The 15,954-nt window shown below is 39.3% G+C and overlaps 1 protein-coding gene across 2 annotated transcripts in view; it reads right to left on the bottom strand.

Moving 5' to 3' along the window:
• Positions 1-15,954, bottom strand: part of LOC128358800 (FERM domain-containing protein 5) — a 63,886-nt gene that overhangs the window by 33,306 nt on the left and 14,626 nt on the right. The window contains exon 1 of one of the 2 annotated variants that reach the window (XM_053319188.1): positions 12,089-12,207. The exons of the other annotated variant lie outside the window; for it this stretch is intronic. Within the exon in view, the coding sequence (XP_053175163.1) occupies positions 12,089-12,121 (33 nt within the window). The 5' untranslated portion in view covers positions 12,122-12,207. Of the gene's footprint in view, positions 1-12,088; positions 12,208-15,954 lie in introns of those variants that run through there. 2 annotated transcript variants of the gene reach the window in all.

The raw sequence follows: 15,954 nt of genomic DNA, 5'->3' as shown, positions 1-15,954 counted from the left end.
TATGACATAATTCCCTGCTGCCTCAAACCCAAAGCACACAGAGAGTCCATTATTTGAAATGGAAACATAAGTAAATGCACATTTTCCAGCAGAACAGTGATAAGGCCGCTCTGGAAAAGTAAAGGCAACACATTTGAAGAGAGCAAGAAGAGTCAAAGGCAGCAGAATCCTTTTGAAATAAGTCAAGGTTTTCTGTAGAGCGTAGGGGGAAGCTTGAATTTTCTGACTGTGCTGATGAAGTCACTTCCAGATGGTAAAAGGTTTGCTTGACAGACACTGTTTTTTGTGTGACTTTGCAGTGTGGAACCACTGAAAGAGTTGCTGTCAGTCAACCAAAAATAATTTGTCAGAGATTTAAAATGAATTGGAGCACAAATATAACCCTGAATGTCTGTCACTGGCTGACTGACTCATTGACTGAGTGATGAAGTTACAACATTGGTCAGCCGGCCCAGTACTGGAGGTTCACCATTGGCCGAGAAAGAACAGTTTAGAGAAAGAGTTCAGCTGTGGTCGGGCAAACAAGAGAATGAATGAAGCGAGTGAGCAGCAATGAAGTAAAAATAAAGGAGTGATTCTCAAAAATAAAACGTTATTTTCTGATTGTTTCACAGCAGTTATGTTTTAAAGCACAGATAAACACGCCCATATCTCCACACAACCCTGCAGGATTTGGTGGTGAATGTAGACTTACATGTAGCCTAGGTGTATAAAGGGCACTAAAATAGTTAACTTTGCTTCACCATCATCATATTACAATTATTAATCTTACATAGCTAAAAAAGGAAACATTATATAATCGCTACACATCCTGCAAACAGCTGTGTTTAAAAACAACAGCATTACAAACAGCATTAGAAATAAGCAGTGTCTTTCTTTCACTCACTTCCATAACATGTCTATGCTAGCCTACATCTTTACAACACAAGGCAGTGGTGCTCTTGGGAAATGCAGTCTTCATTCTGGGAAAAGACTGCAGCTTTTGTTCACAGGGGCTCCTAAAACTAACACAAAATCAAAGATCCTTGTAGTAACTTTAAAATGAGTAAAACACCAAAAAATGGAATTTACTGCTGTGATCCTGTCCATACTCAACTAATCAATTAATGGACAAACTAACAAGGAATGACTGTGTATTTTGGCTAATCCACAAAATGACGAACCTAACAAATCAAATTAATATATCACATTGATACAAGATCATATAAAACCATAAACTCATCATGCTCATTGATGCAACATTGCCAACAATGGTCTATTACATCGAGAGATGTTAAAGAATTTTGCCACCACAGCACAAATAGAACTGCAAAACCTCTGCCTGTATACATTTATCTCATGGTATATATCATTATATCACCCACCACTACTACATTATTCATTTATATTCTGTTACCTACTTGTCAAAGACCTTTTACTCTGCTTGATAGCTGGATAAAATCAATGAAAGCACAGAGGATGCAACAAAATGACAATAGATGTTCTGCCTTTGCTGTAGTTGGAGGACATGTCAAAGATTATGCATTTAAAGCATGACATCAACTATATCTGACTGATGAAGACGATGACGTTCTTTACAAGGTCACACCAAGTGACTCAGATATAGTGCATCTTTGAAAACTGCCTCCTCACAGTGAGCCTTTCATACTTATGTCATCCCACATAATTTGTACTGTAGCTGCATCTGACTCCAGCAGGCCAGAGGCTCTCAGTGTACTGTAAATCACCCTCTGTAGTTTTCTGAAGTAAACCACTGCTGCAACAAAAACTTTACCACAAAAACTACAATTAATGAGTACATCTCTGAATATATATGGTATATATGGTTCTATATGGTGTAAGAGCTGTATAAGTGTGACTGGCAGACAAGCCGGCTGAATTGACTGGTGGAAAGATGCTGAGCTCCATTTCTCAGAATTAAGCACCTCCAGGCTGTTTTAAACATCTCATGCTGAGCAGAGGGGCCCTCCGTGGTACCATTTCACCCTCTCCATTGTCCCCAGAGCCCCAGGAAAGATCACTTTCCAGTGGTGAATCCAGCCATAAAAATGCAGAAAGCTGTTTGGCCCTGGAGACTGGCTGCTTGTGCACACAGGCGTGAAAGGCCCACCACTGCCCCTGCGTGTCAACGCTCTAATGGAGGCCCAAGGGAGATGCAATCTTCTCAATAAATGATTCAGAAATATCAAGTTTTCATAGAATGCAGCTCTGAGTAGTTATGACAAGGATACATTTGGCTAAAGGTGGCTCATCCTTTAAATGACTCCCTTGATGGGTTAGGATGGCTCACTTCAGTAGTTGAGCAGAGATTCAGAGGTTCAGGGTGTTAGGATTTTAATAGATTTTAATATACAGAGTTTGTTTTTCTCAAGTATGTCTTTGTTGTGTGTTGCAGAGCAGACTGTTGGTAAAACTATATTGTTCGCTGCAATGAATTAAAGTTGACGCAAGGTTAAAGTTTCTTTCAAATTGATATCGTAGTATGAAAAAAATTGTGTTGTTTACTTAGAAAATGTTTCTGTTGTCATATAAAGAAATCATGATTTGTTGTACATGAAATAACACATGCCAACAATCCCTGACGCTGATAACTATACTGTTACACCAAGGTGAAATATCCTTCAAAAGTCTAATGCTCTTATTAAAGCCAAGTAATGACAGGCTCCACTATAATAGAGGAAATTAAAGCAAATTATCTTATTGGTCACACACAATTGGATCGCGTACTGGGAAAAAAGCCATTTCAATGTGGCTGAGCTCTCCAATGTCTTATAAAACTGAGTAGTCTTTGAAAACTCCCAGAGGAGTCTTTAAAAGTCCTTGCACTGCAGGCATCTGACCCATCAGGCCTTCTCAGCAGGAAGAACAGCCCCTTATATTGACGACACTTTCATCATCATCTAAAAATGTTTGAACAGATAAAAATGTCTTTTAGGATTGCAATATATTGATTTTAAGAAAAAGCAAAAGCTTATTATTGCTTTAGCAAAAAGAGATTTATTAAATTAATGTTCCTAATATATGTAAACCCTATTTTATTTTGATCTAATCTGATGTGATGTAATCTCTGGTTACTGTACTGTACACCACAGCAGGCACTACATGCTCCAAATTGTGCCGACTGAGCTGCACTGAGGCTACAGCAACTCTCTTCTTAGTTTCTCCTCTTAGTTTCCAACATCTAACAGACACAGTAGCAAGCAGAATCATTTCTTTGAGATTGTTTTATTTTCCTTGAGTTTTTAGTGTGACAGCCATGAAGAGTTTACCTATGAAAGCGAGGGTGGCTGCTGTCTGCAACCCACTGCGCTGCACCAAACAGTGAGGGCAGGACAAGCTAAAAAGTGCTGGCCGGGGATTTGGAGTGACAGCTTATTTCAGAGATTTACTGTGGTGTCACTTATGAAGTGACAAGGAGGAGTCTCCCTATTGGCTAATCCTTGACAATGTTACATTGGACTCGCTTGAACTATTTTCTTTGATCCAGGTTTTAATGAGGACGAAAGTAAACAAAGTGGCCATCTGACGATGGAAATGTGAGAATTAACTTGACCCTATGACGAGTCTGTGCTGCCCCCTTCTCAAAAAGGATATGGTATAAATTGTTCACAGTGTGCATGTGTGTGTGTGTGTGTGTGTGTGTGTGTGTGTGTGTGTGAGAGAGAGAGAGAGAGAGACACTCTAATGCTAAGCTCTCACTATGTACAGCATGCAACTTTCAACTTCAAAGGACGTCATACAGAAAATTTGATGACATCCAGGAGATCTACAGTATATTGTTTAAGCAGTATGTGAAAAATGGGATGACAGATTGCTTTGAAATATTTGCTGAGGGGAGCTTTAACGTATTAGCTTTAAGAGAGAAAGCTGAGCTGAACACATTTCACCCTCACATATCTTTTAATCTCTTTTTGGAAAGTGTAACAAAATGAAACAAAAACTGATACTACAATAATTATGCCTTTTACACAGATAAACTTAATATCAAAGTAAGTGCTTAGCAATAGGAAAGGCACCTTGATGCCATGTAAAAGTAGCAGATGCTTAACGTCTTTGTCCAGCTGTGACAGATGCTATGACAGTGTGTTTGTGTGTCACCTGCACAAATTGATCATGTTTAAGAAGAGTTTCAGCTTGTTCACGTTAAACAACGGTGATTTATGTATCGGATGATAAACTCTTTGACAGTGGATGCCTCTGCTGCTAACCTTGTCTGAGGTTAACCACGGAGAAAATGAAGACGAGCATAACTTAATTGGTTTGTACGCTTAATTAAAAGCGGGTATTTTGAGAGCAATCTGATTGTACGGCTAATATAAATTAAGCCTCTTAGGATGAATCTCCAGAAGTGGAGCAAAAAATAGAACTTTCAAAGGCAGTTATGAGAACTCTTCTAACCGCCTTTCAGTTTCAGTCCCATCCAGCTTAGCTTGCTCTCCTCAGGGGAGACATGGTGCTGATTGTCTTCCAGCTCTGCGGGGACTAAAGGTTAAAAACCTCCCATGCAATCATGTTGGATCCAACAGTATCATGACGCAAGACAGAGCACAGTTGGAATATCTCTTAGCATTTCACCTGTTTTTCAACAAATTATTGGTGCAGCACAGGTAAGAGACATTCACAAAACTGGCACACAGGAACACACATAATTAGCTGTGACCTCGAGCTGTTAGCTGACACAACTATTTCAAACACATTTCATCACGTGATCCCAGAATTGCGGCCTTTCCGAAACCATAACTGACAATCTGAATGTATTCCCGTAACCACTTCCCTCAACCTCCTAACACTCAGCATAAACCCTGAGGGACAAACATGGCCTTTTCTCTCCCTGTTATTCATGCTATGCGAAAATATTGTCTTTCATAAGCTGATCAGACAGCAGTCGACAGTAAGAGAGACAGGAGGGAAGCTGCGCGGAGAATCTACAAATATCCCAATGTACTTTAACAGCACAGGCTTCTTATTCTCACATTTTTCCAGGAAAATTATTGCATGCTCATAGCAGAAGGGTTTAGCATAATTCTGGCTCACATTGGCCTAAGCACTAGGCGTTAAAAATATTTCAACTTCTATCAAAACAGAGCTGTGCTTTAAACATGCTTTCAACAGTCTCATAGCAACAGCGGTATCCATGAGCAGCACTGCTTCACAAGCCTCTCTTACTCAGGGTGTTGCTCTTCAATGCATGCCCTGTGAATAAAAGTAGGCGACTTCTTGCAGAACATACACAATGCAAAGATAGCACTCAGTCATCTTAAGCAACAGAGGCTGCAATTCATCCTCAGCTGTCTCCCACACAGCTTATATACAGTATTGATCTGAGTGTGCCAGACTTCAAATGGAAAAACAGGTGAGTAAGACATGACTCTACACAGCTTATAAAATGTGATATTTTAGAATATCATCAAAGAAGATCTGTTTAACTCAGAATTATCAACTTTAATTATTAATGATGGCAAACTTTCATCTTCAAAAATCCACCGAGATATGCATTCCCAAAATGTTAAGAATTGAGCAAAGAATTGTTAATCAACATGCAAGCAGCTGCTATCATATGCAAAAAGACAGCAAATAGAATAGTTTTTTTACTGACCTTAGTATTTGAATGTATAGTGGTTATTATATATCAATTGTACAGTCAAAAAAGGACCCTGAAAGATTGTCACATTTCAAATGCATTGTAGGAGAGAATAATCTGAAAATTGGAAGATTTGAAAAGAAACAAAAGCATGTTTACCTGCTGCTTGTGAGTTGAGGGCATCATCGCCTCAGCACGTACATACACCCACCCACCATCTCTCCCTGGCACACTCACAAAGCCAGAGCCTATATGCCTCAAAATAAATAAGTTCCAATATCTGCCTCCTAAAAATACTATATTGGAACATTAGACCAAGACTGCACGTGCACTTTCCAAGCACGAAGAGTAGGAGGAGCAGCCATTCAGACTAACACTTTTTCTTCTTCCCAGTGTGTTTCAAAGAAGAAATTAAGAAGTATACCACTATAAGAAAAATGCACTTGTGCTGGTATCACTACTACAGTTGCTCTTAGTTTAAACTATGTTTTGCTTTATCTGGAGTTTCCTCGTTCAGCTTAATGTAGCTGATATCTTAAAAATTGTTGTCACACAAAACTAGTCATCTATGAAATACATTAATTTTTCACAACGCTACTCCGAAAACTAATGTTCAATATCTGTAATAATCACGTTGCGGTCCAGGAATGTGTGAAAGTGTGTGTGTAGCTGACACTGCGTTGAGAAGCAATAACATACAGCTTAACTCTCAACGTTGTATACAGTGAACAGGACTGCTGGAAATGTGCCCACACTGTACCTTTGTGTTGCTTTGATACATAATTACTAAATAAAAGGGAGTTTTAGTTTTTGATCAAAGATACTGACAAGCATGATGATGTTTTCTTTTTTCCCTTAAATTCAGCATTTAATCTCTGCAACATTACATCATTAAAGCCTCTGAATCTGAGTTTTGAGCTCAGTAACACTTTCAAATATATTGTATTACATGCTTCCATAAAAAGTAACATTTAGGGTGCATTTTTGCATTTCAAATTATTAACTGCAATTAATGTATTACTTTCTTCTGTTTGTTTGCTTATAAGATTCTTCTTGAATATACAGTACATTCCTAATAAATGCTGAATGATTAGTGCACAGAGATAATGAACAGCCACAGAGAAGCACATCAGAAATGATTTGCATACAAGTCACAGCTGTAAACTATCTATAGAATTTATTACACTTACTCATGGAAGTCAAAAGTAGCAATGATGGCAACATTTGTCAAGACCAACAGCTGCTGCTTCTTCTCATTTTTTTTAACTTAGTATGGAAATCTCCCACTTCTAACTACAATAGCTGCATCTTCACAATTGAAAATGAGTGCCTTTAGAAGAGCTTTCTACTTAACTGGATAAAATTTTCACCCACTGTAACGCCACAGTGGAAAAAGTAGGCTGTCACTGTGGCCAAAAATAGAGAGCTCCTTGTATTTCCCTTTTGAATACCCAACTCTGAGTAGCACTAAGAAACTGTTCTCACAGACAGTCACTGACAGTCAACCATCATTGAGGAATACCAATAACCAAATTAATATAATAATAATTAAACAGGGAATACCAGTAGAGTTTTCTTACACTTAAGCTAGGTTTTAAGAAAAAATTCCCAAATTCATAGAGATTTTTCTCAGAACAATAGCAACACACTCATGTAAACTACAATATATTCATCATTAATCTATTGCTAGATCAGTCTTTTTTGTAAGCCTTTAAAAAGCTGTGATGGATGTATCGATAGTCGGGGGGATGCAAATAAAATCAGTGTTGGGTTACATAAGTCAGGTTTACTGTTCTCTGGTGTGAAAGCCAATGAAAGAGAGGTGACTGGTGTAAAACAACAGGTCAATAACCCGACAAATACATCTTACTCAACATCACACAACCTGTCGATGCAGGACAACTAAATGGTCTTCTGGAGAGAAATATCTACAGTAACTATCTACAGTGAGGATCTCAACCAGATACCCAATCATATTGTCCCAATTATTATATATTATAAACTGTTATTATTCACTTTTTGTAGTCTGACTTTAAGTGGTTAAATGACCTCTTTGTCATTCTAATAAAAAACTATCTTTTTATTAAGAAAAGTTGGAATTTCTTTAGTTCTTTTGCAAACAAAAGGTTCCCTGATAACCTTACATGTGTCTTGAGGCCTCAGAGGCTCTTATGTGCACATCCAGGCTTCTTGAACACCTTGACTACTGCAGAGTGACTGAATGAGGCCAGTGAAATGATGCTGCAGGTAGAATGAAATGGGAGGCCGCTGATTGACAGAGTGGAGATGCGACATCACCCCAGAGGGCTGATGGGAGTGCAGGTGAATGCTGGTCCAGACAACCCAGTTTGAACCTCGTCGGTCAAACAAATAGCGTTCTGGCCCTGGAGCATCTTCAACCATCAAAAGGAGGGCAAGTTCAGGAAAGCCACTCAGTATCATCAAAATACCTTCAGCTACTGCTCCACTTTCTTGCTAACATCACTGCATCTCAGGCTTCAGGATATGGTCAAGGTATGTGGTGTGTAATGGATGTACTGAACACTTCAATGATGGACCTTTTCTTTTATTTAAATCTACATTTGCAATGTGTAGATTCAGAACAGTGTTTATTGACTTATTATGTCTTGTTGTGTAGATGTATATGAAAATTGTTTAATTATATTCTTTTTATTATGATCACCAGGACCTGAGCACAGTATTTTGTTCTCTTTCATGTATCTACATGGCTGGAAAGACAATACAAATTCTTGATCCAGAAGACTGACAAGTTAGTATTTGAACTAGCCTAGAATGCTATCATATATTTACATGATGCTGCATCATTATAAAAGCATCGGTGCCTCATCATGCCATGTTTTTACCAAACTCCAAGTGCCTGGAAAACTGTAACTGTGAAGCAGCTACAGCCAAACAATGTAGACATATTCCAGCTAATCTTGAATAACTACCTCAACTATTTCAGTTGAGTTTCAGTTTTTCGGTCATTTTCGGTGGTGGTTCATTTTATATTGCAATAGATAAGTAGAAATCTATTTTGTGTGTTTTGTCATTTTGCTGTATGTTTGTTAATTCAAGCTGTAGTCCTGGCAAAAATACATCCTACAGTCTTAATCATATTGTCAGCCTCTGCAGAGCTGCAGTGTACTGAAGGAATATCTCATAATCTTGTTTTACAGTTATGAAAGTTATGTAAATCTGGATAATTCTACCTAAAGTCATGTTTACCAGTTCCTGGTTTGCTATAAAGGCCACGGACCATGTACATCTTGCCTCCCAAATCAAAACCCACAGAAAATGCACTGATGCCTTGCCAGAAAGAGTTGAGAGGATGCAGGGATTGAAGCAAGAAACACTTTGTGAGTCTGAATAGTTGTCGAAGAGGAAATGTGTGAAATGTCTTGAATTAAGTATTCTATGAATTTAAAACTGCTCTTTGACTGAAATTAAGCATGGTGCCTGACAAGTTTAACCCCTGGGATGGCTCATCTGAGCCTCCATGCCCTTTTCAAGATGGACAGCAAGCAGGGCAATCAAAAAGCAGACCTAGTCGGGTAGGTTGAGCGTTGAACAAACCAGTAAAGCTGTAGCGAGGAAAAGGCTGGGTCACTTCACAGTGAGCAGCCAAGAGGAACAGATTGCTTCTGCTCTGCATGATCACAGTAGGGACTGGCCTGAAAGGGGTCTTTGTTTGCCCAGGGGGAAGCTAGAATGGCATGGCTTGGCTGCACAGGGTGGCATGTGGTCTGGTGTAACTGGGACCGGGGTGGCGTGGGAGGCTGCACTTTTTGCTGTGGGCCGTTTCCCCCACTGTCTTTCCAACATCTACTCAGTCATGCAGCTCTGGGAGCGATGATGTCATCCTGAGCTGCAGACAGAGGGCAGCCTCCCTGGTGAGTCTCACTAAAAAATACTGCAAAAGTCTGAGATTTAAAGAAAGACTCAAATATTCTTGTTTTTATGATCTTAATGCCAGTGGACTGATAGAAATGCTTGAAAAACAATGCCTTTCTGCAGTTCATTTGCCAAGTCATCCTTAGGATTATTTTATGATGCATTTGTGGTGTGCTCACATGCATAAACATCCCTCAAATCCCAGTGGAGGATGGTGAGGAAACCAATTAACAAGTGCCAAACACATAACGTGCAACTCAAGTAAATAAAAACTTAAAGAAACAATTCCATCTGTTTGAAGAATTACTGTGTATAAATGTTGATTGCATTTAAATTAAAAAAACATAAACAGATACTCTTCTGCATGATAGGAGGGAGTATTGAGCTGAAGATGATGTCAACATTGGTGGATTTGGAGATGAACATCCATCACCTCATAATACAGCACACAAGTGCAGTGGTCCTAGAAGCAAAAGGTGTGTCTCAAAATGATTATCACCTTCTTCACCAACTGTGCTGCTGCTGCTGAGATTTAGATGGATGAGCTGCTGAAAGACGAAAATCTCACAGCCCATAAGATGAGAACCTCCCTAGTCAGCAAGTATTCTGATAGATTTGTCAGCATCCCTGAATTTATGGCTCTGCAGTGATTCAGACTGCATGTCATCAAATGACAGGGGTAATGACAGGAGAAGGGATTCACCAGAACATTTACATACGTCTAAATATGCTTGAAATAATTTTTGCTGACACATGACGGAGGTTTGGAAATTGTGTAACCTCTATGGACAGCAAAATGAACTGCAAGAAAGTCAACTGAGAGTAAATGAAAAAAATCTGCATTCAGTCACATTTGCTTTTACATTTGTCCTTTAACAGGGATAACAATTGATTAAAAGTGCATTTTAAAAAAAGAAGAAGAAAAAAACAGACCCAAGAAACTATTCAAACTGAATGTATGATACATTCAGTCACAGCATCCACTTCAAACAGTACTTCTGTATTTCATCTGGAAGAATAAAGGGGCTTGGGTTGACTTCCAAAAGTGAAAGGAGCAGAGTTGCTTTCATCCCAGAGAAACAACACAGCCACTAAATCTGTTTTAATCCTGCCAAACAATGGCTCTTGCTTCTTTTTGACTTTCACTAATTAATAAATACTTGTAATCAAGCTGTAATCCCTGTTCTGGGATGAATGAGGGGGCAAAAGAACACCCATTAAATTTCCCAACTTGAATTCAATGACAAGAAACTAGGGCCATATAAAACCTTACTTTAAAGCATCAAGAGTCAGATAAAGAAACACAAAACGCACACATATCGCCACACTGAAGTCAGAAAAGGTCAGAGGAATGGATATGTGGATAGAGGTACACACTCACACATGCACGCACACACATACACCAACCATCTGTAACTGGCTGCTTGGTCCGGTGACAGTGATGAATGAAGCTAAACTAAAGAGGGTCTTTAGGGTAATGCATTGCCTACTTACCAATTGTCATTGCTGAATGTGATTGTAAAACAATAAACGATAGCCTTATTTTCAAATAACAGATAATCAGTCATTATTAGTTATTATCATTATCATCATTATGAGGTCTACTTATGCCGGCCTTTATAAAATCAGGGGACATATTACCAATCAGGTTGGTCATTAATCATAAGGTTAGTGGTTTGATCCCCAGTCCTGTTCACATGCTCCAGTATCATTCAACAAGACACTAAACCCCAAGTTGCTCCTAATGCGGGTGTATGGGAGAAAAAAATCTAAGTTTCTTCGAATAAAAACCCAGTGACAGGCTTTCTTGTCGTGAAGACGATTTTGTCCTATGTTTTTGATTCATGAACAGGCAATGTCATAACACAATAAATGGAGGTTGCCTTGAGGGTACCATAACCTTCAGTCAAATTCACTAGAAAAACCCCTTTAAGAAAAAAGTCCTCTAAACTCGGCTGTAGAAAGCCCGGAGAGAACCGGATCTCCCGCAAACCACCAGCCTTGAGCCCATAATGCTGATCCCATTACCACCATGTAATCAGCCTTTTTATGATCAGGGCCCCCTTTCAGCCTCCCTCGGATCACGTCATCCATCTGCTCCACTGGGATTCAGTCCTACTCTCCGAGCCCTGAGCCCACTGGAGCACTGGCGCTGGATTAGCAGAATGTGCTAATGCTGCACCCTTCAGGCACTAATTACTGTACCAGAACAAGTGGATTTTCATCTGCAGGCTGTATTGCTCACTGTGGAGTGCCGCCACTTGCTGTTGTTTTTCATTCTTCACTGGCACGCTTAATTTGTAAATACAGGAAGGGAAGACAGCAGTTTGTTTAGTGAGTCGAACTGAAAATCTCACAGATAACAGATCTGATTACCCAGCTTGCACGTCAACCATAGCAATGAATCACAAATGGGGCAATATGATGACAAAACAAAAAAGAAAAAGGAAAAGCTTAGCATAAACACAGCATAATTATTAAATCAGGAACACAATAACAATATCTAGCTCTGTCATGATAAAGGTGTAATTAGTGTTATTTGAGGTGAGTGAGTTAGTGCACTAAGAGGTGAGACAGAGCTGGGAGCAGAGAGAGTTTGGGCACACAGCACACCTGGAGAGAAATGACGACATGAGCAGTTGCCATGGTGATGAGGTGTTACAGCACCCCAGAACACCAAGGACATGCAAACGTCATTTTTCCTTGGCTGCCACTCAGGAACAACAAAGATAAATGAGAACACAAAGCATGTTATTAATCTATTATCAACTAATTTTCAATATCAGTCATATGTGAATGTAAAGGTATTTTGGATCGTAGAATCAAGGAACTCATCATTTCTACATCTTTCTTAATATTGAAAGATATATGTTTAAGTACATGTCCACTGATGCCTCAGAAAAGCATGTTTCACACCAGGAGGATTATTATTTACATATCAGAAAGTAGGGCCACATCTTTATGGTTTGTTGGACTAAATTCTAAAAGCGTTTTTCTATAATCCTCTCAGGCTAATGGTTACATAAAACATCTTGATTGAGAGAAATAATCCACTACTGGATATCAGAAAAGGGCCAGAGAGAAATAAACCTCCAGAGTGGGCTGCGATCTAAACATAACAGACTGTGCGCAGGAGGAAGTGGAGATGGTAAACACAGAGGAGCTAGAAAACCTGGATTAGACCTGCACAGCTGCAGCTGACCGCTCTCTCTCTACGGCTGTTAATGCTCGGAGCTGAAAATCTACTTAATATGTGTGAGATGATTATGGGGTTTGATCAGTCTTCCATTTCCATAAAAAAGAGAGAAATAGCAGTATGATATAAATCAGCTTTCAATATCGCTCATATACTCTGCGAATTAAAATTCAGCTGCCTTCGCCTCTGTGGGCTAATGGTTAAGGCACATATACCACATAATCACAATGCATATGGTTCAACGCCTGGTTGAGAGACCCCTGTTGCATATCATGCCCTTATCTCTCTCTCTCATTGTGTTTCCTGTCTCTCCTCACTGGCTGTCAAATAAAGGCGAAAAATACTAAAAAAGACATCTTTTCAAATATTCAGCTGCTATTCTGTGACCTTATGCTTTATAAGGAATGAAGCATCCATCTTTCTTTCTCTGGTGTTGACAAACTGAAGGATTTGTGGCTGCGCTTAAATAATATAACATTGTCAGTATAGGGCCCCCACTCCCTTTCTCTCAAAGCCTCCCCACGGTGACTCATCAGCCAATAACCTTGACAAATGACCTTCAACACCCACACTCAGCATAGCAACAACCGACGTGATTTACAAAGCGCTACAGAATTGGCCTTCATTTCCTTCCATCTGTCATTTTTCCAATTATGCAGGTCTCCAAACATTTAGATACTCATGATTCATCGTCTGAACATTACCAGAGCTTCTGATGAGAGCTGTGGGTTTGTGCAATACAGACATGTAATACTGCCTGATTCAATTTACAGGTAATGCTATGCTGTACATGGCTTGCTGGTGTGTTTGTGTGCAGTTTTTCAGATCGACTTGTCAACCTTGTATATCTGGGTTTTACACAGTTGAGGGCTCATTATATGATACATTATATAGTTTCTTTATATATGTGTTCAAATGAATAAAGATTAATGTCAGTCATGAGAGAAAACAAAACTATAACTACCAGCCACGAGTACACGAGGAAGAAAAGTGGAGCAGTGCAATATGCCAAACACTATCCTGAGGGACAAATGCAATGTGCAGCATGTATATCACTGCCAAAAATGCCTGTGTCTGTTTGTTTGGGCCAAAGAGAATATTTCAGGTTACTCTGCTCTTCTAAGCAAAGACTCACCACTACTTTGGGTATAAAGATGTCTTTATTTTATTTCTTCTGACACAAATCATCTTGTGCAACGCAAATGTAAACCAAGCCTCCATACACACCACTGTGGTGCATCTGCAACACTGTGCCCAAAAAGACTCTGACATTCTGATCTGTTACAACAGAACTGACTGGGAAACACAAACAATCAAAAATGACTTTCTGACTTATTGCAAATTGAACTACTACTTACATATAAGCCACTGGGGCTCATGGGCAAGCAGCCAGAGAATGATATTAATGCGCATGCATTATGTACATGGAAGAAGAAAGCAATAGATAACCTTTTCCGCATAGGCTATGTGCTGGGTAAGCGGCTTTCACTGTGAAAGGCTGAGATACTCTTTTTGGATACCCTATATAATGTTTAACACATCCATGGTGTATATATGGCATACAAAGCTGAGGAATTATGTAACACAGGCGTACATTTTTCTACACACACAGACATAGAAAAGATTTGTGTTATTTAACAGCAGCTGTGCCATGGAGAGAAGCTAATATACCCTTCTCACTGCAGATGTTTAGGTGTGACAGTAAGCCTTACCAGCTTGAGTGAACTTCACTCTGCCATTAATTGATGTAATAAGTTACACAGGTCATAACATAAAAGAAAGTTTCGCTGACACTCCACAGTCCTTGCCATGTGTGCTCTGACTCATAGACAAGAGTCTTAGCGATAAATCAAATCAAGGTGATGTTTGTAGTGAATGAAGTGGGCAGTGAAGTATTGACTGCAAAGTCTGGCCAACTGTCACAGAGCAAACAGGGCCTGACAGCTGGTTGGTAATTACTGCACCATTCACAGAAGGGCACAGCCTTGGCAAAGACTCAAACACTCATATTTTGCCCACACTACAGTTCAGGGAGATGAAAGTTCAAAACTCAGAGAAACATCAGAGAACAGCAATATGCTGATTTCTTTCAAATTAGCAATCATTAACCTTGGCTTTGGTCAAGGAGATGTGGTCTACATTTAGTGTCATTAATGTAGCCCACAGTGCGTTCTGATGTGTGAAGTAAAGCATAGTAATATCTGAATATCCAACACCCTCACTATTCGGTCACAAATGTATAATTCATATATTCACTCATCTATTATGTAGCCACTTGCAACTTTAAAAAAACAGCCTGGTTGAAGCAATGATGTAATTTATGGAAAATAAATTACAATTTCATGATTTCCCTGCTGGCTGAAATGGTGACCACGGGATGAAAACTACATTGATGCTGTGAATACAAGTAAACATGCCACTAAAGACAAATGTTTTTAGCTACTGGATAAAGACTAATCTCAACATGATTGTACCTCCTACAGAGCACAACACTTTGCAGCCTCATCCTCACTCAGCCTCAGCCACATCTGCCTCCACACCATTACCAAGCCAGGAGCAACAATCTGAGTCTGCTCTCACCAGAGGAGAGACGTAATGGGATGTCCTGAAGGGCACTGCTGGGGGCTTTCCATAAAGCTCTGCTGCCACTCTTCAGTTAGCTACTCTCATTAATTATAGAGGGAAGTTAATGCCTACTGTATAAAAGAGACATTTCAGGAAAACCCAAAGGAGCCCAGAGTCAGAGTCATGGTCAATGAAGATGCTAAGATGAGATTCAGCCATTAATTTTGGTGGGAAGTTTGCTTCTCTGCTGAACACCACACTGAGAAGGTATGAGCAATGAACTGAGTCAAACCAGACAGATAAACCAGATATCTAGGCAAATGTCAACCTCACTATCAATCATATTAATGAAGTCAAATGGTTTACTGTCTTTACAGCAAACTGATAAATGCTCAAACAAATTACAATGTACATAAAATCCAATCCAAAATAAACTTTTTTGGCCAGGTATTTAAATACATTTAAAAAATTGACTTAACCAGGGTAAATATCTCGTATCTATTCTTGTAAACCTGAGTGTGTTTATGCCCTGTATGATGGCCAAGACAGTTCAATGCACTGCAACTTAAACAAAACACGGGCAAATTAAGAAAGCATGACCATTCTAACAAAACATATGTTAAACACAAGGGAATTACAATTCACCAATCTGACAACAGTGCAGCAAAGAAATATACTGCAAATACAGAACACTAACAAAAAAAGAAATGCTGAATGT

This window comes from Scomber japonicus, chromosome 5 (assembly GCF_027409825.1).
Source record: "Scomber japonicus isolate fScoJap1 chromosome 5, fScoJap1.pri, whole genome shotgun sequence".
Lineage (NCBI taxonomy): Eukaryota > Metazoa > Chordata > Actinopteri > Scombriformes > Scombridae > Scomber > Scomber japonicus.
Note: the sequence above shows the minus strand (reverse complement) of the source record. Positions and strands in the feature narration are given on the sequence as shown.